The sequence below is a fragment of the Saccostrea cucullata genome, unplaced genomic scaffold, assembly GCF_032062105.1.
Source record: "Saccostrea cucullata isolate Sc308-1 unplaced genomic scaffold, CSIRO_AGI_Scuc_v1 ctg3217, whole genome shotgun sequence".
Taxonomy (NCBI): domain Eukaryota; kingdom Metazoa; phylum Mollusca; class Bivalvia; order Ostreida; family Ostreidae; genus Saccostrea; species Saccostrea cuccullata.
This window is the reverse complement of record NW_026933469.1, coordinates 6,926-33,701: the sequence shown is the minus strand read 5'-3', so window position 1 is coordinate 33,701 and position 26,776 is coordinate 6,926. Positions and strand designations below refer to the sequence as shown.

General features: G+C 31.6%; 1 protein-coding gene across 1 annotated transcript; it reads left to right on the top strand.

Moving 5' to 3' along the window:
- Positions 1 to 371: 371 nt before the first annotated feature.
- LOC134238435 (perlucin-like protein) lies at positions 372 to 4,771 on the top strand. The gene is made up of 3 exons (XM_062720566.1): positions 372 to 458; positions 1,157 to 1,241; positions 4,536 to 4,771. The coding sequence occupies exons 1-3, from the start codon at positions 372 to 374 to the stop codon at positions 4,769 to 4,771; spliced, it is 408 nt and encodes a 135-aa protein (XP_062576550.1).
- The last annotated feature ends 22,005 nt before the right edge of the window (positions 4,772 to 26,776 follow it).

Sequence of the window (26,776 nt, the reverse complement as noted above, 5' to 3'; positions counted from 1 at the left end):
GGGGAGCGTTTGGGGAACATCTGTAACGGTCCCCGTTACAATTAGCACTAGTTACCCATCAAATTGATTATTTCGTTTCATATTTCTCTCAACACAAGAATACATTTGCTTATCTTCCTTCAATGAATAAAACACATAGGGCAGTTTGTCCTGAGGTGCTACCTTTTGTGAAGAATAACTTTTTTTTATATATTCTCAAAAGTTTCATTAACAGTGGCATAGTATTTTAGCATAAAAAAAAACATATAATGATGACAGATAGACCAATTTCCAAAGGAAGATAATCCGCATTATCAATTATTACCTACACTTAGATTTAAAAAAATTATGAAAATGGGTCAACTGTGAGTAATAAATGTCTGTTTTCAGACATGTCCTCCTGCAGTGAGGGTTGGATGCAATACCTGGATCACTGTTATCTCCTCAGGACTACACCTACCAGCTGGGACAATGCCATTGTAAGATCATTCAGTTTTTATTTGAAAGATAAAAGTGGGCTTTTGTATTTATATCTTTAAAAATATATAACAAGATCATATTAAAAAGACGTAGATTTTTGTTATTTTTTTTTCTTATTTATGGTTGCATAATGAACAAATTAGGTATATAATTTTAACAAAAAATCTTTAAGATTTTAAATAAAAAAATCAAATATGCCATGCTGGAAATCAAGATTAAGAAACATAAAATTCAAGCATGTAAGTATTTTGCATTTTTTCCATATCTACAAAGGTTTTATTAATTCAAATAAAGAATTCCAAAGTTTCCGAATGAGCTTAGCTGAAGAAATATAATCTAGTGAATCAAAATTCCGTATTGCCGTATTCGATTTACAACAAAGAAATATATAATTCCATAGTAAGCGATTGGCGCTGAACTATTACAATGCATTAGTTTTATCTTTAGTTTTTTTTTTTTACAGCTCTATGCTTCGGACCATAAATCTTAGAGGAGATCTGCCCCACTTTTACACAGTTAACTTTTTTTTATGAAAATGAGATTGAAATCAAAATTAAGCCTGTCTATGTTTAGGGATCTAGGGTGCTATATTTAATATTTTCTTTTAATTACTAATATGAAAACAATTTCTTTTATGACTAAAATACATGTAATTAAAACATTTTACATTTGACTGTTGACTTGTCTTACCATTCAGCTACAATGTCAGAGTCTTGGATCCTATTTGGTAGAGATCGAGACGAAAGAAGAAGATGAATGGATTCGTAAAATAGGAGCATTAGGTATGTACATATAAGTACACGGAAGAATAGTAGTATTAGGTATGTACATATAAATACACTGAAGAATAGTAGTATTAGGTATGTACATATAAATACACTGAAAAATAGTAGTATTAGGTATGTACAAATAAATGCACTGAAGAATAGTAGTATTAGGTATGTACATATAAGTACACTGAAGAATAGTAGTATTAGGTATGTACATATAAATACACTGAAAAATAGTAGTATTAGGTATGTACATATAAATACACTGAAAAATAGTAGTATTAGGTATGTACATATAAATACACTGAAGAATAGTAGTATTAGGTATGTACATATAAATACACTGAAGAATAGTAGTATTAGGTATGTACATATAAATACACTGAAGAATAGTAGTATTAGGTATGTACATATAAATACACTGAAAAATAGTAGTATTAGGTATGTACATATAAATACACTGAAGAATAGTAGTATTAGGTATGTACATATAAATACACTGAAGAATAGTAGTATTAGGTATGTACATATAAATACACTGAGAAATAGTAGTATTAGGTATGTACAAATAAATACAGTTAATACACTGAACTATTTATACATGTATATAAATCATTTGGTGATATTATTGGTTTACTACTTTTAACGGTGCAGAGTATAGAAAGTTGTTCAAATAGAATAGGAATATCTTATATTTATAATGAAATATATTTTTTTTCAAAATGTTATTTCATGTTATTTAGGTCCACTAATCTCAAAAGTTTAATGAATAAGAAACAGTAACGCTTCTCATATTTAATAAACAACTATTAAATAAAACGGAATATTTAAATGCAAAAATTATATTGACATTCATTATGTTAGAAGAAGTTTTTGCTCTAAAAACTCTTTTCGTCTTTGAAATATTTATCAACTGGTACACTGTAAGATGCAATATTAATGTCACAGTATATTTCACTTGTGATATAATACACATGAAACCAAATACCTCTGCAGTCAGAATTTGTCCTGGGGTCTGACTATGGGGAGGACTCACTCTACAACGTTGGTGTAAAGACGAATAATGACCCCCATCGAATAATGACCTGGGGTCAAAAAAAGACCCCCGGTCAATATTCTACGGCGAAAAATGACCCCCGGTCATTAATCGACGTAGAAAAATGACCCTTTTGTCCGTAGAAAATGTGTCATCACCCTAAAAATTTGCAGAACCCACGTGAAGAAAAATGACCCCCGTAGAAAAATGACTCCCTGTGGATTTAAGCTGAAATATTTTTAGGGGGCAAAAAAAAATTAGATAAACAAGCATGTTGGCCAAAATGCTCACCTGAGCTTATTTGGAATAAATTGATGATATGTATATGATATATCTCATAACATACAATTATAGCTATATTTGAAGGTCAATGCGATGATTCAGAATCTAAAGGAGTAAAGATTTCGATGGTGGAAATCATCGTACTGACAGAAAAAATCAGCAGTATCATATATTATTATATCCTCCGCTTGAAAAGCAGGAGGGTATATAGTGATCGGGATGTCCGTCCGCCCGTCTGTTACGCTTCGGGGTATCCATTTGTTATCCGCAACTCCTCTTATATATAAAAAGAGGTGTTTGTGAAACAGCTATGCCCCTGTATTGCAACATAGCGAAGATTAAACTTTTCTTAAGTGCAATTTAAATATAATTGTACCCAAAAGTAGGGTCTTCTCACAAGAAATACAATTGCAAAATAGGAAAGCCCTAGCACCACTTGTTCAAAATTAATGGCTAAGGATAAGTGTTTGAAAGACCGTAGGTCAAACTCAAAGGTCAAAGTTGCTGGATTCTTAACAAAGGTTTAATGTAACAAGGATTACATTTGTGAAATATGAGAGTACTAGTATCTACCGTTTAAAAGTTATAGCCAAATTAAATTACAAATTTGGCATTTTTATGTAAAATGGGACAAACCCCAAGGTAAAGGTCAAATGGTCAAATTTGGTGGTACCCAAAGTAAGGTCTTGTCACAAGGAATATACACATATTGAATATGAAAGGCATAGCTACAATAAATGATCGAAAAAATATGGTCAAGGTTACAGTTTTTGCGGAGAAACAGACCGCCAGATAGACAGACAGTCATACAAATGGACACGATAAAACTATATACCCCCGCATCTTCGATTACAGGGACATAAAAAAATGATCTTCAATTAACTTTTCATATTATGATACAGTATAAAGAAGACGTTACAAAAATGAAAATGTTTGTTCTGATTTTCATACTCTCTGAAAAATATACTCAGAACTAGGTAAAAGGGTTGAGTAAAACAAGAATGAAGAAATGCAATGAATACTGTGTGCTAAATCAAAAGGTTATGTATACATGTATAGTTTTTGCATTAGAATGTGTATTTTACACTAGCCCATAGCTTTACAGAGCATATTTTTAGGTGTTATACCCACCCACCCCCTTACTTATTTAGGAGGAAGTCGATTATCAACAAAAACAGCAAAAACTACCCTACCTTTATTTTTCTATAAAGAGGGACTAAAAATAAGCTTAAAATAATCTACTATTCTACTAATTTTCAACTGTTACTTTGCCACAATACTTTCAAGTATACCCCCACCAACATTTAAAGTATGCTTTAATCATGGCGAAGTAAATTATGATATGATAGAACTTGTGTGAAGGCTTAACTTCATTTCAATATTTTATCTAGAGCCTCTTTCAGTATTATTGAAAGGTAGAGAATTTTATTGATATTTTTGCTTTTCATTTATTATTATTATTTCTATTTTTTGATTTAACGTAATTTTTTTTTTGGGGGGGGGGGGTTAAAATTTCCTCCTCTGTCATTGTCAAATAGGATTTGCCAAATTTATACAAGCTAATCGTTGAAATGAATGAAAAAATCAATTTTCTATTAAAGGGTATTGGAACCTGATTGTTGCATGGTTTGATTTCTCAAATCAATTGGAATATCATTCTTTAAGCAAACATTATAAGGAGGAATATCAAAAAGAAATTTTATTTACTTGACAATTAAAGAATCTCTTTTTCACTTTAAAGGGGGTCATTTTTCAATGGGGGTGAATTCTTTATAGGACTAACATATAAAATAATGACCCCTAGGTCACTTTTTCTACAAAAAATGATTTATTTCTACGGGTAGGGGGTCATTTTTTTGTCGTTGAAAAATGACCCCCGGTCATTATTCGATGGGGGTCTTTATTCGTCTTTACACCGGTACACTCAGATTTTTAAATGAACATAATAGTAATAGTTATAATTATCTTGTTTGTCTTTCATTGTTCAGAAATCCCGTCGGTGAATGGTATTTGGACAGGAGGTACTGTCTTTGGAAATGAACACTCCTTTATCTGGAATAATAGCAAGAAAGAACTTAACTATACAAACTGGGAAGAAAATGAACCAAATAATTATGGAGGCAACGAGGACTGTTTGGTAATTATTGTTCCCGACGGAAACTGGTATGATGAGATTTGTGACAAGCAATACCAATTTGTATGTGAGAAAAAACATCCATTTTGAAAACAGCAGTTTATCAGAAGAACTGGAAAACAATCATACATTTATAATGCAACACATGCAAAAGAAATATTCATTTGGCTTGAACTGAAACAAAGAATAACTTTCATATCATAGACACATTAATTTTTATTTGTGTTTTAATGGTTGTTAAGCGTACCTTTCGAAAAAAATTAACTCATACAGAGACACCAGCACTTGCTAGTGGAAAAATGTTAATTTTGCGTATACTTGGAACTTGGTACTTGGTAGAGAAAATACGACAATCGAAATATATCAGAAGTAGGATCGGGTATCATGGAGGAGCAAGCTTTTCCTATCCAAAAGCCACATGCGCTCCTTGTTTTGATTGGGTGAATGAAATAACAGGTAGAAAATGATTTAAGTTTTTATGAAAAACAGTGGTTAATATTTGATATGTATAATACGCAGCATTGTTAAGGCTGAAAAAAAGGGCGGGGCCTTATTTATACGGGAAAAGTTTACTGTGACGTCACACAAGTTATGACTTGTATGTATTCCTCATAATACTAGAAAATGAAATAATTTGCAACTTGAAACTGTACTAGCATAATAAACAACAATAAAAATTATCAATCCATTAAAGAAAAGTTGCTAGTTTAATCCCATACAGATGGTTTTAAACGAATCACTGATTGCGATGAACTTGCCAACATGACGTCATTTTGGTTTTAAAAAAAAAAGACGTATTTCATGTGCTATGAGAGGCATTTTAAGATTTTTGTTGTTGACAATGAAAAATGCGTTTTATTTTTAAACAGAATATTATTTACAGGTTTCAAACAGGCTATTGATACCAATGTATGTCCTTTGTTTAGCGCGAGTATTCATTAACTATCAAGAGAATGTATTTAATTAATTTTGTCGTGTTTTTATGTACATGTAAAGTACATGTATATTTTACATCGAAACCTCATTAAATCATTCTCTCGCAAGGGCATACACATACAGATCTTAACCATTTTTTGTAGATTAATAAAGGATATTTTCCTTAACTTGAAGAGTGTTGCTGTTTTCTTTAAGTCTGTATCGTGACTTTATAAGTACCAAAAATATTTGGTAAAAGTCAAACATATTTCGACATGGGCTTATTTAGTTGAAATTTTAACTATTAAAACGCGACTTCTAGTCAAAGCAGCAGACCTTTCCAGAAAGTACAAAGTATGCAGAAAAAAATAATAACTTGAAGTTTTAATTTCAACTAGGGTATGCCCTTGCGATATTGAAATGTGTTAATGACGTACATTCAATAAGGGTACTATGCATTCATCACGTGACTGTCCATCGATGGGACCAAACTTCATACAGTACAGAGTGGATTATACTATGCTATTTCCATAAGTATTTAAGTTCTGTGATAATACAACAGATTAAAAAAGATAAATTCAACTTTAAAAAATTCCAGTTTTTGCACGTCTATTTCCAGTTGCTTGCATTAACAGTGCTGCGAGAAATTTTTAACTGGGTTCGAGGGTTAAATGAATTTTGTCAGACTAAGTACCAAACTGTTGCCTGATGCCGTTAGGCAAATGTTGCCTTGTAAATCTTATCATTGCAAGCAATGCATGATCAATGAAATTCAAAAGGCAGGAAAATGAGACGGGTTCCGTGCAAATTAAACGTACATCAATACTTCCTTTTACATGCTGTTTTCTAGTTTGTTCGATCCCGCACAGAAAGCTGAATACGATTCATTGGTTAATGCCATATAGATAAAGTTGACGCAGGCTGTATGTAGCGAGAGGCTGACGAAGCTATTTTTACAAATAAAAATGTTTTATTATCAAATAAAGTATCATTTGAACATATATTTAGGGTCGTTAACCTGTATGCTATGTCTGTTTTACTATTTTATACATATTATTTTCGAAAATTCTAAACACAAGTGATACTGTCGTATATTTGTTAGCAGATTCATTAAAAATATACAGCAAAACTCGTTTAGTACCAACATGGATATTCCGAATTTACGGATATAATGAAGTTATCTTGGATCACCAGCTTTATAAATTTAACGTCTTTTTATACGGGTATAATGAGTTACGGATATAGCGAAGTAATTTCACATGTCCCAGTGATCATGATTTCGCTATAGTCGAGTTTTACTGTAATAGAAAGGTCATTATAAATCAATTTATTGCAAAGGCATTCCCTCTATATCATACCAGTTTTTTACATGTAAAATCAATAAGATTGATTGATTCATTTATTGTGTATTGTTTAACGTACCATTCGAGAATTTTCCACTCATACAGAGACGTCACTGTATTCCGGTGAAGGACTTTAAATTATGACCTATACTCGGCACTCCGGGCCATCGAGCAGTGAGGGTTCTTCATTGTGCCAACGCCTACAGTGATACTGGACCTGCGTTTTTAAGGTAATATCCGAAAAACCCGTAACTTTCACTTCTTGTGCCGAGCGCTTGGCGAAGGAAAAATCGCTACCCATGTTTACGTCTTAAGTTTGACGTGGCGCTGCAAACGAAAATCGAACCCGGGCATCCCGATCACGAAGCGAAAAAATCAATAAGAATTAACGTAATTAAAAAGTGATCCAAACCTTAAGAAAACTTGTAAGTAAATTAAAATATACAGTAAAACTCGGTTATAGCGAAGTCCTGGGGACCTGTGAATTTAATTCGCTATATCCGTAATTCGTTATATCCGTATAACGAATTCGTATAACCATTATAACGAATTCGCATTATGCATGTTTTCTTTCAAGTATTACTACCAACTATGCAAGTGAAGCAAATATTACAAAACATACCTTCGATAACTAAGGTTTTACATGAATTGAATTTTATATACAAATGCTTAAAGGAAATACAGTAAGTTAAACTTATCATTTTTTATAATCTTTGAAAGTTCGTTATGAAAGATGTAAATTTCATTATATTTAATCTCAACGGGACTCAAAATCAGTTCGCTATATCCGTAAATTCGTTATATCAGAGTTCGTTATAACCGTAAAATTTTACAAGGATTTATTAAGAATTTTGTCGGGAACCCAGAAAAACTTCGCTATAACCGTGAATTCGCTATATCCGTGTTCGTACTAAACGAGTTTTACTGTAATTAAAAAAAATAATAATTCCTATATTACATGTAATTAACAAGTAAAAATATTCTATCTACAGTCTTACAATTGTATGTTTTTCATTGAATTAGTGGAATATATACATGTAGGTTCACTGGACTTTTTACGAAGTACATATAGTGTTGAAAAGAATTATAGATTAAACTAAGATTTCTAACTTTGTTATGCTTTTGCAATATAAGAATTTATACATTACCTCAATATTGCATGTGAATTTGAAAACGTCATGTGCCTCTGATATCACGTTACATATTTAAATAAAAAAAGTCTAAAGTTTATCGACACGTAGATTTGAACATTATATTTTTTCTGATAACAGTAATCTTTTAAAAAGAATCGCCCATTCTAGTAAAGAATGTATTTTTATATTTCGATTTGACATCCTATAACACTACTACGTATGCAGTTGATGAAAGTATATCGCATCATAAGTAATGAAACTTGTCGATTGAAAAGTTAAAGTACCTCGGTAATGTTCTTTTAAGGACAGATGATACAAACAATTTTTTTCTTTGGAGGAGACTTGATATCATGTCTAAAGTTTAGAAAAGTGGATATTTCTTAGATTTCTTTTCTCCAAAAAACTGGAAAATGAAATAAACTTGGAATATTTTAGTAACATTTCAATAAAATTAAAAATATGGATAAAACACACTCTGTAAAGGTTTACAGATGAAAATACATTTTAGAATATGTTAAATTGGTGCTAAAAGTGTAAAATATTCTTTAGAAAAGTATATCAAGCCAGGTTAATTTTATCAGGGAAAGCAAAACAGTAAAAATTAGCGAATATGATATTGATGAATTTTTGTCATTTTGTTTTTCTTACTAAAAATCACCTGGCTTGGTATATTTTTCTAAGGTTTATATTGCACTTTTAGCACCAAGATAACATACTCTGAAATTTGTTTTCACCAGTAAACGTTTACTTAGTGTGATTTGTATGTTTTTGTTTTTTTATTGAAATATTACTAATATTTTCTAAGTCTATTTCATTTTCCAGTTCTTAGGATAAAACATTCTAAGAATTATCCACTTTTCTAAACTTGTGACATGCTATTAAGACTCTTCCAAACAAAAAATTTGTTTGTATCATCTATCCTTAAAACCAGTTTAGGTTATATAGATAATTATCTCTGCTTAATGTCAACTCATGCCGAGCGATATTACATGTATACCCGCTGTTTGTGGGATAAAAATGTGGGTTAAGATTACACACATGATATATTTAACCCAAAATATGTTTCCATAAAGAACAAATATAAACTATGGAAACAATAATTTAAACGGTTTCATTTGAAGTAATCCGCTAAAATTTCAAGCCAGAGCTACATGCGTAGGTTCACTTTATGCATAAAATTGCCCTGTATATACCTATTCATGGGCTAATTTTCTATGTTCTACTTTAAACATCAAGATAAAATATAGACTTGATGCTTTCATTTCCAAGTAATTTTTTTTCTCTGGAATGTTGAATTATAGGAAAACATGCTCTTAAATTTTAATGTTCCAACATTTATTTTTAAGAAAAAAAGGCGTATTCGAGTACATACAGATAAAAAAATAATGTGAGTACGACCCTCGAACCCAGAAATAAAACATATCTCGGATTCCTCAAAAAGAGTTCTATAATTAGATCTTTACATGTTTTAGATCAGAGGTTGCCCTGTATTAATAATATCGGAAAATAACTTCAAAGTTCTGCCGTTTTAGTAGAATTTTTCGGGTTATGAGGAAAATGCCGCGATTCACGATATCGGAATGTATTTACTAGCGAGAAATTTACGTCATTTTTGATAGTTTTTCAATCGCCAAAGGGCTAAATGATTTTCCATGCATTATCAAATAAAACTTAGCAGTTTCCAGGGCCAAAAAATGCCGTAGGTGATCCTTGTTCTTTACATTCTTTTGTGTTTGATTTGGATTTGAAAAAAACTTAAACCGTTGCCATCAGGTGCAATACCGTGGCATTAGTGTTTCACAAACACATCTTGTTAATATCCAAACTGGACAAAAAACTTTCACAGTGAATCCTTAAATAATTATATTGAACCTACAAGTGTAACTAGTTATTTTGACTCAGTCTATGGTCTGAATGAACATGTATGAATCTTTCCAGTGCAATAACCCACACATTTGGATTTTTCTTAACCAGTGTGTATTATGGCCTTCATGAAAAGCAATTTGGATAAAAAGTTTGATGAAAAACTCTAAATTTGTTATCATTTTTTTCTTGTGAATCATTGCTGGAATTACGCAGAGTGTGACATGACCTTTACTCAAGTTCAAGGTAACTAAGGATAAGATGCTTTATCTGGATTTATGGACTGAAAGAAAGTGTGTGAATATGAAAGGTCAGTAATATACAGATAGGGTTTGCTCAATATGGTTTGTAATGGCTTTTGGAAGGTAATTTGGATAAGTTCTATGTTACATAGATTTCTTTTTATCCTTCTTACAGAGGAAAACTTTGTTACTGGTAGTTTTTCCCCTTACAAGATTGCTTTTGAGTGACCTTACGATATGGCATGACCTTGGTATAAGTGACCTTACGATATGGCTGTCCTTTACCCAAGGTCACTTCCTGCCCACAGCTCCAACGGAAGACCTACTCGTTGCTATGCAACGAGCTCGGCTCTAGTTTCTTACATTTTTTTTCTATCCACATTAAAAGGAAAAATGCACTATTTAAATTTTTTATTGAAATGCAACATAACGTATTTATACGACGTCATATGACGTCACAGAAAAGACTTTCCAAATAAATCGCGTGATTTACTTTCCGTACGAAAGAAAGTCTGATCATGTGACCGACTGCATGTCATTGAAAATTGAATGACAATTTAATTTGTATTGTCATATAAGGATGGCAATTTAATTTGTATTTTCATGTAAGTAAAGGCATTGGCTAATGCACAATGTAAGTATATATTTGTGAGAAGAATCAATGTTCGATATCTGAACTTTTCTTCCTTAAATCATATGATAACCGCTGATTAAAATTGTTTGAAATAAATACATGAGAAATGATTGTCAGATACATTTGGTGTTATATAAGGAAGAAAATACCTGCACAGGAAGCACGGACCACCTGTTCCTGAGTTCATTTTAACTACATTATATCTATTTTTAAAAAAAAGAACATTTGCAATTACAAACATGTGATTTACGCACAATCAGATTCAAGGAAATGAATTAAGCTATTTTATGTATCAAATAACCAAGTAGACATCAATATCAGAAACTATGAAGTTTGAAGTTTCAGGTATTTTCTTAACCATTGTTTGGAGTATATCTTATAGTAAGTATCTTTACTTTTTTTCATTTTTATTTATATTTGTTGCATATAATATTTCAAACTATAAACTTTGGATTAGTAAAAATAAATGACAAATTCTTCCGTATTTTTGTATGTTTATATCTAATTGACATAGGAAATATTTTTAAACGATTGTCAAAATTACATTCCCGACTATCGAATGTTGACGTTTATATTTTTTATTTTTAAATTTATCAGAACATGCATATATGAGACACAAATGTTTTAAGTTTCAGATTTAAAAGTACCGGTAAATATAATCATGATATTTTTTTCTGAAGTCATTCATGAAATAAGCAGCGATAAGTGTGTTTATGTCTCAGGAAATGGGAATGAAAGTCTAAATACACCTTTTCTTATTCTGAATTTATCCAACGGTATGAGACATGAGGTTCGTTTTGGAGAAAATGAAAATCTACCGGCGGTAAACGTTTCCTGCACAATATCTATTCTTCCTGATGGTAAGATATATGATATTTCTATTAAATTTATATTTTGTTCACCTTTAAAAAATATTTTTAAATAAAACCAACAAAAGTAAATAATGACGATTATTTTATTTTCATAAGTAAATAAACATGTGAACTGCCTGATTATTTATGTATTTATGGATTTAGATTTTTGTGCTACACCAGAACTTAACACGCAAAATAGGGCTGCCCTTCATACGTCGTTTGTTGTCACGACGTCACTTGCTGTGACAACATCACTAAATGCAGAGAATTCATCTGTTTCGACACAACGTGGATACGACCAACTTAACAGTAAATTATTTAATATACAACAATGGTATTTTTTCCTCTTTTGTTACTGAACATCTTTGCATTTGTAAGAACTACATGTTTGCACACTATCTCTAAATAACCGCCATTTTTTTAAAATACCAAAAAACAAACCTTGCATGCTTTGATATTGAATCGGCTAATACAATTTTTCATTCATTCGAATGTTGACTTACATTTTCTTTTTCATTCTTATGCCATTTTACACATATCATTGTCAACGGATTTTCATATTTTTCCGATTATGACAAGGAGCAGACGGCAGGTGTCACCTGTCGACGGGGGAAAGTAACTGTTCAAGGGCACCAGATCCCACCTTTGATGTTTAAGCTGGATAACTACACGTTTTCTTAAAATTACATTTGCCCAGACCTTTCCTACTGTACCAACATCTTTTTTACATTGACCTTTTATTTGAAAATCTACACTATTACAAATAACTTTTTTAACGGTTGAAAGTAGGACTTTGTTGTGTCACCTATGCATTCATTGTGGCAAGTCTTTTCCTTTGATACCAATACTTTAAAACTTGAACATCAAGACAAGTCATTGTTTCTTAATATATCAACTCCCTCATCCTTAACCACTTATTTTGATGAGATATCGTTTAGTTGATTGAAGAAATAAATACGCCTTATTGAAATGACTTTACAATGACATGAACAGCTGATTTCAATTCAAATCATTATAAATATTATAAATATAATGGATCTAGTTATAGTTAAAGGTCCTCACTTGATTAAACAAGCATAGATCAACTACTTTATTATTAGTTTAATCATTGCCAAAAAATGACTCAAATATTGCCGACTCGGCGCTTAACAGTAATAATAAATCATCAATTATTATTTTTTATCAGTAAAATCATTATTATCTAGTGAATTCAATAAAATAAAATTCTCGAGATTCATGAACAAATACTTTTGCTGTTAATTATTATATGCTCTCTTTTTAATGGAAACGAATGGAATCAACAAGAATTTAAGTTCTCAGTTAAATGAACATTATATATGCATACCGGTATTTCATTTACTAGATAGTAGACAGAAAACTCCAGAAGCTTCGGATGCCAAGACCCTATCTTACAGTTTGTTTTATTTTATTTGAAATTCTATCACCTTGGACTTTATTCTTTTAATGTTTTGGTGTAATTTTTAAGGGGGGAATCTGTATTAATTTTTCTTTTCAGAAACTTTATTTGAATCTTCTTTCGGGGCTGCATTGGCTGGATTAGTGTTTGGCATAATAATTACATCTACGGCCTGTCTGATCCGTGAAAGACTTCAAATGTACGTGAATCTTGATTTTTATATTTTATTACCTTAAGTAAGATATCCGTTTAACCTTTCTTTCTGAAACCTGTATATATATATAAGTCCAGAGTAAGTAAAATTCGAAAGATCTTCCTATTTGCTTTGCTACTTTGTATGAAGATAGGACTTTTCCTCCTGAAAATTACATTAATTTAAATAAATTGCGTTAACTTATATATAACAGATAATTAAACAAGAACAGATTTATTTCCGACTCGGCATTTAAATATGGAACACATTTTTTTAGTCAATTTTGCTATAAAAAAGTGAGGATATTTAAGTTCAAAATTGTTAATATTTTAATATTTTAATTCGAACGTAAAAAAACCATATATCATGTAAATCTATACTTAATCTCGTATTTACATTTTTTTTTAGTTCAGATACGCCATATATAGCTTTAAATGGATAAATAAGCATTTCAGAAGTGTTGAAACTAAAATACTTATGCATGTAGATATATGGTTTAATAATATGCCATATTTCAGTGAAACTATATAGTAGCACTTTTACTATCAGTTTTCTTTTATTAAAACAATGCAGACAAAAGAACAAAGCAGTGTATACACAGAATCATTATGAACCACCAAACCAAGATATTCAAATGACCGATGTGTACAATGAGATTAGTGATGAACGCGTGAGTAATTTTTGGGAAAAAATAATTTGTGGAATTTTCGGTCTACTACTCCTATGAAAACCATATTTTATGGATATGTACTTCAAGACAAATTCGATTTAAAAATATTTTACATTCAGATGAATGATAAACAAGCATTTCTTCTATGTATATACATGTACTTGTACTGGAAAGTACCTCAAATGATCTTGTATCATACTATAAATATTAGGAAAATATGTACAAGATGTTATAAAAAGAATATTCATTTAATCTGACTTTCACGCGACTTCAGTGTGTTGTGGAATAAAAATTCTTCGTATTACATTTTGAATCAAATTTGAAGAATGCTACTTCAGTAGGATCTCAATGAAATACAGATAAAATTTGCGAAAAAAGTTAAGACAACACCTATTTGTACTGTGTAAATTTCCTTACACAGAAAAAAGATAGGAGCCTTTCACACGCAAAGTTAAATGAGTTTTAAATTTCAATTGATATATTCACTAGAATTCCAGAGTTGTACAAGAGACGACATTGACGATAGAGCAACGTCATTCCAGCATGAAGTCCAACTTAAGCTGTGGAGTTTACAACCATCTCCACGAATCACCAGTAGTTTCTAGAGATAACAATTACGAACACGTACATTTATCAAAAACTGAAGGTCCAGCACCTGGCAATTGTGATGGCGCTATTGATGGTGTTCCACACCCACATAAAAGTTCAGATAGGGATGAAATGGTTGATAATAACGACTTTTTGTTTCGGAAGGAAGATTTTGAAATTCCAGAAAGTGATGGATTAAAAACAAATGATAATTACTTCGTTCTAGAAAAAAGTCTTTTTACCAAGAAAATCTGAACCAAACGGGAAAAAAAATCAGTGATATGTCTATTGAAGTACACAATAAGTTTTATCGTGTAATATAATTATATCATTCAAATCAATCCTATATATTCATCATGAAATTTTATTTTCTCATAAATACTTGATGTATTATTTCAATTTCTAAGAAGCCATTTTTTAACAAAATTTGTCAATAAATGCTTTGATTATTTATCAGAACAAAAGCTTTGTTTTAGAAACGTTAAAAATATATAGTTAACATCTCAAAGATTTAATGTTATATTTTTTTCCATTTATTTCAATTCAATAAATATTAAAGAAAAAACACAAAGTATCCTTTTCTTGAGTACGTTTGATCAATATCACATTTGATGAAATCATTCCAATTTAACATTTTTTTCACTTTTACACTTAACCGTTTTTAATAAATATGCCTTGTTGTAGCGGGAAAAATATGATATACGGATTTATCTTTCTCTTAATCATGGTAAAAAAAAGAATGACATGAGGGATGCTTTTATATAAGACAATAGGCAGTGCAAGAAATTTACAAATTTTAAGGAAGTATTTTAGATTCTTTCATTCTAAGAAAAAAAAATGAAGCAGTATTTTGCTATATTGAGAGAATTGATTGTCCTCCACCTTAATTGTCATTTTGAATCATTGAAAGTATCAATTAGAGTGAGTCACATATGTCTTCTTCATACACGTATTTGCATCAATTGCTTTAAATTCATAAATATGTAATATAAGAAGAGATAAGCTTTTTGATAATTGAAGGGAAGAGAGTCAAAGGTTAACAACATAAAATACTTTCACTTCTACTGTATTTTATCGTAATTTTCGGCGACTTCAACTTCGAACACATCTTGGTATTCAGGATTTTCGTAGATTTCTTCTTCGATTTGTGAGCTATCCTCTTTGTTTGGACCTATGGATTCTTCAAAATAATTCTTCTTAACCTGTTTCCAGAAATGTTTAATCCTGCAAATATTAAAGTAATTACAAATGTCAGTCAAAAGAAGATGCTCAATGTTTAGATAAGAGCTTTAAAAATAATTCCCTACCTCTCTTTAACTTTGTAAATCAGGTAAATTCCGTTGAAAATAATTAGAATATAGAGTACACCCAAAAACGCCATGAAATTTCGACTGGTAGTCGTTGTCATCATCTTTCTCTTGGAATATAATGCAAATAAATGAACCGAATTACAGAGAAACTGTTACAGTAAATACGTTTATTCCCGAGATACACAGATTCACATTATTCAACAAAGAAACCATTTATTAAATGAGACTTCTCCTTATTTTGCCGCGTGGCCATGTGGTTAGAGGGTCTGCTCTAGAGTCGCGAAGTAAGGAGTTGATCCTTACCTCGCGGGTTCGAAACTCACTGTGGGACGTGGAGACCGGTCCTTCGGATGAGACCGTCTAAACCGAGGTCCCGTGTGGCAGTAGGTGCTGGTAAGAAAAAAGATCCCACCCTGCTCAATGGCCCTGAGTGCATAGGACAAAATTTGCATGCAGCTCTTTACCGGCAAGTGATGGCGTCTCCATATCGGAGAAAAATGTTAAAGGTGTTTGGACACAGATTTGAAGTTATTATTTTCTCTATAATATTACGACTTATATATTTTAATAACATTTCACACAAAAATGAATTAAAATGAATTAAAAAACTTATTTCTTATAAAAGATATTAAAATATCAAATTTTTTGGCGGGTTTGATTGACACATCCTTGCACTTTCATAAATTAATTTTATTCTTAATCCTTAGGGAAAATATTGACTTCAGATCTGTGTCCAAGTACCTTTAATGCATTTTAATTCCGATTACATGTATTTTTTTTCTCAACGCTTGTTTTGATCATTAACACCGGTTACATTGTAGTACTTCAAGTAAGCTAAAGAGGAAGAGTAAACCAACTTTTATTCGCGTGCAATAAATGTACGAAAGTTTCGCGATCTGCTTTAATTCGCGAATATTAATCTATGTGAATCATTTATTTTGCTTGATATTGGTAGAAAATGATCCTCAGACGCGAAAATTAATTGTCGAGGATTGATTTCAAACTGACAAATCGCGGGAAAAAAAGATGACACATTTTACTGTTATTATCGGATTGATAGGCTAATGATCTTTTGCTTTGTGTTTTCTTGTATGTAAGGGGTTGGGTATTCAAACTGTCAAACGAATTGGTATCAACAAAATGATTTTTACCCTCAAAACAGAATTTTCCTTTCCAACCAGGATAAAACCCATCGTCACATTTACCGTTTATTCTGTTACACCCTTTGCATGCATGGTTAAAAAGGTAATTACAATTTTCTCCAAAATGTCCCTCTTGGCAGGCTTAATCATAATTAAAAGAAAAAAATATGTTAACAATTACTTATGATACATGTATATGTATACCCAGAACAAATTCATATTGATATTCTTTTTATTTACGATGAATTGCAGCTGAAAGGATTTTCTTTAAGTAATTATATTACTATCATTGCAGAACTGTCCCTGGTATCCTCCTGCACAGCCGTTAGAACACATCCCGTTTTACTGGGTTACAGTCTTTGGTTGTTTTACAATATCCATAAATATTCATACATCGGTCACCGAAGAATCCGTCACTACATTCTGAACAAAATATGAAACTCACTCAATATGGAAAGGTGGCACAATTATTAAACAATATTTATCAATTAAATGTAAGAAATATTTAAGCAGAGTCGTTTTATTAGTGGATATTTTCATGGAAAAAATAACTGAATCCGTGTGTACAATTTTGACGTAAAACAAAAAGTTATGTATTGTATATGGTTATGATTGGGAACAGACTAAAATGACGTCAAATCAGCATAAAACATTATCTTTTTTCTTTTCTGATATGCATTAAATGAGATGGTTATACAAACACTTTAAAAACTTAGAAGAATATTCTTAAATATTCCTTGATCAGAATACATTATATTATTATAGGAAATTTACATCCCGTGTATATGTGACGAAAGAAATTACGTTTTTTCTATATGGCAGTATTGTTCACAGTTTTGGTGGAGCGGATAGTGGGGAAAATATTTCACTTGCGGATACAAGCACCAAATTTTGCATGAAGGTTCTTTGACTATTACTGAAATAAGAAATATCGTTGGCCATTCAAGTTTCGGCCCTTTTCAAGATGGCCGCCACTTATTTCAAAATGGCGCCTTTTTTCATAATTTTTCCTTATATTTTTATCCTTCCTCGGTAATATTTTTATTTTTTTTAAATAATAAAAGGGAACTTGGTATTTGATATAATTTCAGCTCCATTTGTTTTATACATACACTGCGCATGCGCTTAAATACAAACAAAAGCTGTTTTTATTACATAACTGAATTAATCTTCTGAAACGTGTATAGCTGCGCATGCATAAAGCAATGCAAGATAATCCGGACCTGAAGCAGTTGAAGTTATATAACACCCATATTTTAGTACTTCTTGACATGATGCAGCAATGGCAGTGTGGGACACAAAATCCACGTTTTGTTTACTCAACCCTAACTGGAAGGTGAGGGTAAAGTTAGCCACTTGCATATTAGTAGTGACTGACCCCATAAATGACCAACATGCAAACAAGAGCAGCTCTTTAGGGAGGGGATACAGGCAAGCGTCATTAACGCTATTCGCATTACTGATTGTACATGATGACAACAAATTCTTCCGCTGCATTGATTAGAGGTTTGACAAATTGTTACAAGGGGTGCTTCAGAATTGGATTGGAATATTTTTTTGCGTTCTCAAACATATTTATGACCTGTCATGCTGGTTTTTTTTTACCTTTCCAAACAAAGGCCGACCTGTATCACAACCCGAGAATGCATGAAAGAATGGTGATGCATTTGATATGGTTTCAGTGATTTAACATCATAAATTTTATTCATCTCAAACCCTTGCCCTTTCAAAATACCATCCATTACTGATCCACATCTAATTCATCAGAAAGAGTTACATTAATAACAACAAGGTATGTATCCGAACTAACCATGTAGATTGAACTGCGCTGCTACCACCCGGTGCTGCATGTTTAGCATGAAAGAACATAAGGGTGTCAGCTTCATCATGTTTGCAAAGCGGTATAAAATTGGTATCCATAGCTTTGCTTAAACTGACATTTTTCCCTTTACTACAATGATAGTTGCCTCTGTAATCGCGAATATAATTGTGTCTGCTACATGTAACATCCCCCAAATTCAGTTTTGTTCTTGTCACACTAAAGGAAAGTGTTCCATGAATTTGGTGGTCTAGTGTTCCCAGTAACTTTTCGTCTAGACCCATGTCACATTTCTTTACAGTTTCTGCCTTAAAACTATCCTCTCTCTGAACAAGGAAGATAGTGTCTACCCTCAAATTACCTTTTACTAGAGAATTAATGTACAGAAGGATAATGACATTGGCATATTAGTTAAAATTTCAGGTTGTTTTGAATTGACTAATGTCGCACTGTCAATTACAAATGCAGTTTCAATGATATAACTGTCAGTACATTATTTGGCAACTCTTTACCTTCATCCAAAATAGGCATCAATTGAGATTTTTTTTTAAAATGTGAAAGAGAGAGAGAGAGAGAGGTATCCTGGTTTTCATGATCAGAAAATTCTTGTCCATCGCATTGCCTACTGTGACAGAAAATAAATAACATTTGAAAACTACTATAGTAAGAATCAGAATTTTGTTTGGGATTAAATATGAGAAATTTATCCTTTTGAACAAGTTCATAAGACCTTGATTATCACCTTCACATACTCTTAAAAGGAATACCCAATAAGGTTCTTTCCTTATGTATCCCTTTTAAAATATTTCATCCCGCAGTTTCAGTTTCGATAAGAATTATAAAGATCCATCAACTCTTCCTCAAATGGATTACCCATTTCCAAAAATATACATGTAGACATAGCCCGATTTACTCGTGAAAAAACATTCTTGAGCAGCTTGACTTTCTTCGTGATGCTTTTCTTCTTCTCGTGAACATTTCAACATATTCATGTGAACTCTTTAGTAAGTTACAATAGCATTGTTCTGCTCATTGGCTTGACCAATGGCAAAGTTTGAAAACTTATTTTTTCTAAGTAAAGATTCCTTTTCTCATTTATCACTAAGCATATGTCCGGGTGCTTTGACATTGCACCTAAAAGGTGAAATGGTACCCATCGAACATATTTGATGTGACTAGCGGCAATTACTTTGTAAAGCCTTAAATCTGATTCTCTGCAAGACCTTACAAAAGAAAGACAAGTTCCAACAGAATGTTTACCAAAATTTAGCAAAATTTAACTTGTGAAATATTTTTTTTTTGTTCTGAACTCCAAGAAAAATAGATCATCTATTTTAATTTCATTCCAATTATTGAGTTCCATTGCATTTTGGTCTGCCTTTTTTTTGAAGACGTACAGGCAGCAGGCAGTTATTTGACTGTCTTGTCTTATTTTAGCAAGATCAAAAAATGGTAGAAAAGACTCAGCAGTTCAAGAATATGCAACTTCTGCTTGAATTAATGCTGTCATCCAGCCGCTTCTTTTCAACAAATCACCAAGCAGTTTTTAAGCTGCAATTTCAATTATCAACCCATTGAACATATTGACAACATATCTATCTTCACCATAAATTTCTAGTCATTCTCAGTGTATCTGTTGGTTAGAAGCTATCACAGGCGATTGTTTTGAATTTTAAAAGGATGGTGCTGACTTCACAGTCCTTGGCATTCTTCATTGTGGATAGCGAATGGTTACCTGTTGTTTTATGTCATAAATACAACATTGATTCATTACCTTTTTTAATGTTCCTTAAAGGATTATTTCACTAATTAAAATTAAAGGTTGCTTGAAAGAATATTTCATTCAGTGTTATTTTATGTTCTCTGAAGGATTATTTCATTTATTGAGATTTCACGTGCGTTGGAGGAGAGTTTCACTCCATAATATTTTATGTTTCTTGAGGAATTATTTTACTTATTAAGAACTTTCAAGTACAAAATTTTACTTGGTTTTAAGGCCCATCTTATAGTGAGGGAACGCCTGCAAGGCTTTTTGTAAAACATCTGTTACAAGTTTTTAAACAATGGCTTCTTGTTACTGTGATAATGTCGTTAATTTCTACAATAGGGAACGATATTTAGCGTTATAAGAAAATCGTGTTGTCTTTATATTTATAGTATTTCAGTTAGAATATGATTTTATAGTCTTTATAAAATATTTAAAAATATTTAAGCGGCCAATGTATAATTAATTTGGTTGTAAAAGAATGTATGTGAGGCCAAACTACCTGAAAATGTCGCCATTTTGTTTTAGTGGCGGCCATCTTGAAAATGGCGGCAGTCGCGGTGGCCAACGATGTTTTTAGATTTAGTAGTATCAGATAGACATTTGTACCAAATTTCATGCTTGTATCCACAAGTGAACTATCCTGCTTAAATTTTGATCTAAGCCGCTACACTATTTATAGAACATTGCTTTGTACAGTTTTCACCATATTTATAAGGGTCGAGACAGCCTTCAAAACATCTAAGGAAATAGTTATTCATGTAATTATATTGTGATAAAACATTCACTTCAAAGCAATGTACGTAAAAATTAAAAGGGTTCTTCCCTAAAATATATCTTCAAGTTTACTTATATATTTACTTGTCTCTTATTTCAGACATTTATAAAATAATATATTTTAAATAAAATCATTAATATTGATTTTATGGAAATTAGTTTTTTTTTAGTGTAATCATTCTGATTTATAAAAGAATAAATAATACATCACCATAGACCTCAACCTCACAAAGTTCGGTGTAAGCGTACTGAGAATATCCACTGGGGTAAGTAACATTTGGAAGTCTTTCATTGTAGTAAATAACATACTGTCCGTGTACAGGACAGGGGATGTTAAAAACGGCAGGTATTGAGTCTCTGGTGTAATATTACAAATTAAGCTGTATGTATTTAAAATTATGCATATTTTTTTCATTTTATATTTGTTTTAAAATCTATTTTTTCTACGTTTTAAATTAAATAAGATATAAATAATTGATGGATTAAATGATTAATGACATTGCTTGATTGTATGTTGTTCTACGTCCCTCTCGAGAATTTTACAATTATATAGAAAGAACGTCATATACCTGTGATTGGTTTAACACTTAGACCTTTAGGTGGAGCTAGAGGGCGTTGAGCAGTGAAAGTTTTTCATCGTGACAACGTCTGACGTGACACATGGCCTCGGTTTAAGGTCTTATCCGTAGGACCCGCCACTTTGGCTTCAAAATGCCGATCGATTAGTGAGGACACAATTGCTACCTATTTATTCACGGACTTTTATTTCACTCGCCGCCGTGATTCGATCAGAAGGCCTTCCGATCAGGGTGATTTATCTGACAGTTCATTAATGCTGTGTAAGGGTGTTGGAACCTAATTCTGTTCTAGAAAATTTTCCTACGATATCACATTAAAATAGGAAAAATTCAAGATAGATCATTTTAAATTATTATTTGCAATTTAAAACTCTATCGAAATATTCAAACACACCAAAAGTACAACTGCATTTACTATATTTCAAATAATGTTTTAATGGGCACTTTTCATACGGCCATGGATAAACCCGTAACATATTTCATTTATCATATCGAAGCAACCTTATCTTTCCGGGTGGTGCAATGATACAGCATCGATCTGCTCTAGAGTATCGACGAACAGGGTAACTCCTTAGGTCTTAGGTTGGAATCACACTAAAGGAGACCGGTTCTTTGTATGAGATCGTATCAACCTAGGTCCCGTGTCCCAGTAAATGCTGACACGAAAAAAATCCCTCACTGATCAATGACCATGCATGCAGAGTATTGGTCAAAATTTGCAGCTCTCTAATGGCACATCGTAGCGTCTCAGTTTGATCTTTTGTTCAGATCACCTTGTTCTTGTGTATTGAAATCCTTAGATACTCGTACATACATACTTGTCTGAATGTAATTCCAATCTGTCAATTTAATCACTTCTCAATTCTGTTGATTTCTTCATGAATTACCTTAACAATATACTGCGTATTAATTTCATTAATTTAAGATAACTAGCATTGAAAAAAAATTTAACAATGATTAGATAATATATCTACAAACAATAACAACAAAAGTACTACATCTATTTTTGTTCGTTTTTAAAATACCACCACTATTATTGCCTGTAATCCTTATTTCATTAAAAATACCGGGGTATTTTAAAATCCGCCGTTCTTTTATAAAGAAGAAGATACGATTTGCGCATTATTGTGCCTCTAAAAAATCACTGTTCTTAAAAATCTATTTAATTTGCTTTAATAAGAGTTGAGTAGATGAATATGATAAATCATAAAGACGTCATTTATATGGTATACTTATAAGTTTTTTCTGCCATGTTCGTTTAAAAATATAGTCCCTGCAGCCGTCGCCCAAGTCAATATTTAAAAAAAAATTGTGTGAAATACGCTGAATAATGAAACATGTATCCCAAAGTCTTTGTGGGCGATGCATGCACTGTATTTTTTCTGAAAGAAACTGAAAATTTATGTCTTCTGCAACTCTAAAAGATAATACGGGAAAAATGTACGTCAAGTTCATGACGTCACAATAAACGTTAAGGAGGTAATATTGGAAAACATTTTATGTTTTAATGTAGGTCGCCGGTTTACTGTATAAAAATTCTTACGAGAAAACATATTCTGAAAATTTGATATAATGTTCCTTAAAATTCACAACGTATTATCTGCAATTTTTATTTAATTTGCCTACGTAGTTTGAATGCTATATTACTGTAAACGCGGTATTATTGTTAATACTTTTTTTACGCTTTACTATTGAAACGTATGGAGAAATGACGTTTTTAAGCCAATTTGGTAAAAAAAATTTTTTTTGAAAAAGGTTGAATAACTTTTTAGAGACGTAAACGAATTAGTCAGTAATTTCAAAATGTCAAGATGAGGTGAAATTAAAACTATTTATATAAAAAAGTCAATATGTCTTCTCGCTAGATTTTTTGATAAATAATTTCAAACTTTTCTTTTATACTGCTAAAATGTTGCCTTTATGGCGTTATTTATATATACAACGTCATTTGTTGAACGTAGTCACATTGAGAGTACGAGTATAAATATCTTGACCTTTGGAATATGCAAGATTTAAAAGGTGACATCGATACAAAATTTAATTTTATTCATCGTTTAATTTATTGCGGAGAAATATTAGGATGACCAGAAACTTATTTTCACTAGTATTGTGAAATTCATACTCTGATCACAAAGTCAGAATGAACGGTATAAACATTCCTCGTGCATGAGAATTAACATAAAGCGACAACAACGCGAGTGATCAAATATTAGTACTGTATTGTTAGGAAATTCATGGTCAATAGTACGGAAGCCTATTAGTGCCAACCTGTATATATAAAGGAAAAACAATATATAAAAGCAAACCTCGATATATAAAGGAAATGCGATATATATAAACAAAACCTCGATATATATAAAGGAAATGTAATATATATAAACAAAACTTCGACATATATAAAGGAAATGCGATATATATAAACAAAACCTAGATATATATATAAAGAGAAATGCGATATATATAAAGAGAAATGCGAAATATATAAACAAAACTTCGATATATATAAAGAGAAAAATTTCCACCGCCTGACCTTTAACATGTTTAATGACCTTCATAACAACAGAGACTTCGCCAACATACGATAAGCAGCTCCCGATCTAATGTTTTGATTGCGATCAGTTGGTGTGGCTGTTTCTGGATGTTGTTTTCTTTATTTGTGTGTCTTGGTAATTATGATGATTAAAACTAAAGCTAAAAAAAACTGCTGTTCTTCTTCATGTGCCAAAATTATGTTGATTCTTTGAAAAAATTATGTACATTTATCTCTAAAATTAATTGTGTAGTCTGTGTCTCCTCCACTGTTTTATATGTACATGTACGTGTATATATGTTTTTTTATGTTTCTGTACCTTGTGTACCATTTAAAGTACATTATGTATGTGAATGAATTAAATTGAATTGATTTACATTTCAAAGACTCTCAGAGACTTTTCTGCTTAAAATGTATATTAATGCTTGGGGTCTTTTCAATCGAACTATAATTCAGTGCAAACATACATGTGTGTTTTATCATGCTATATAAGTTTTTTTAACGTTTTACTATGTTTTTTAGATGATTTATGGAGAATTTCAAATCGATTTAATTTACGACATGGGACAAAAATCCGTTTAATTATGTGAGTGTGCATGCACTAATTCGTTTCTTTTAATTAATTCCCAAATACTTGATATTTTTTCCACACCATTAAAGACCCTAGAATTATTAAAGTATGATTTTACTTGTCATTTTCTTCCCTTACATTTAAATGAAGTGGGTACCTTCACCCTTCCCCTCTCTCCCATTTCGAACGATTTTGATTCTTTTTTAACAATCAATGGGCATTCTAGTTTATTATTTTATATATGAATTTAAATAAATTTGAATTAAGGCATCAAAAAGGAGACCTCCTGTTATACAATATTTTCATAAATTCTCGGTCGTGAAACCAAAGGTAGTACGCCTAACTTTTTAAAAAACAGTAAACAAGATAGCTCTAGGTTGTAAAAACGAAGTTGATCATATAGATGTAAAGCCAATAAATGCACAGAAAATACGATAAATATTATACTTAGTTCATTAATATATACTAATAATTAAATCAAAGGCGGATCCAGGACAGGCGCGCCGGGCCTGCGCCCCCCCCCCCCCCCCGCCCCAGTTTCAAATATTTGTATATATAATTTATAGGTCCATTATCCTAAATTCCGCGCAGCCACCAGACCCCTCTGCCTTCTACTGCCCCCCCCCCCTCCCCCGTTACGAGATTCCTGGATCCGCCACTGTTAATGCTCTTCTTCTCAATTAATTACATTACAATTACAGTTCATGGATATATGCATGTACAAACAAATAAACACTATTTCATAGCAACATTTTGCCGATTCTGGGAAAGTTATAAATGAGTACTGTATGACTGATTCCCCCCCCCCTGCCAGGAGTTAATCTGTATATAATCCTGACTGACAGTCGAGCGCTACAGGTCACGCAGAGGAAAATTTTCTCTTTATATATATCGCATTTCTATACATATATATATCAAGGTTTTGTTTATATATTTCGCATTTCCTTTATATATATCCCAGTTGTGTTTATATATATCGCATTTCCTTTATATATATCGAGGTTTTGTTTATATATATCGCATTTCCTTTATATATCGAGTTTTGCTTTTATATATTGCTTTTTCTTTATATATACAGATTGGCACTAATGGGCTTCCGTACAATAGGATTTCAGGCATAACACAAAAATTAAACTACTTTTTTCGGAAACGGTAAGAAAAAGATCTCGATGCTGAGGAAATAATAAGGGGGGGGGGGGTTGTTAACTGCAATGTTCGTTCTATTTTAGTCGCAAGCTGTAGTACATGGCCCTAACTCTCAAATATTTGTCAATTTCGAATTCTCTGAATCAAATTTCCAAACGCAAAACGTAAAACACTTGCATTTAGCTTTAAATTTAGAAAAAAAAAGAAACTTGTAAATTGTTTACAGTGTCTTATAGGTCTTACAGTCCAGGTGTTTGCATAAATTTGATTTTTAAATGCTTTTCACAATTTATTAGCCAGCATAACAAAATGAGTACACAAGATTTAAGGATGACTCAGGTTTCAGATAACAGAAAGAAATTTTATAAAGTATAATATGTCAAATCAAAAATTGTTCTAAATGGATAAAGTAACCAAATTTAAAGCTCAATATCAACTAAAAAATTTAATATTTTATTATTTAAAGATAATATACAGGTACAAAAGTCAATGTATGGTAATGCAGAGGAAATTCGGACTAAATTTGTAATTTTTCATTTTTGTCAAAAATTTTGATTTCTTTCAATAATAATCACGAAGTAAAGGTTAAATGTATTTTTAAACAT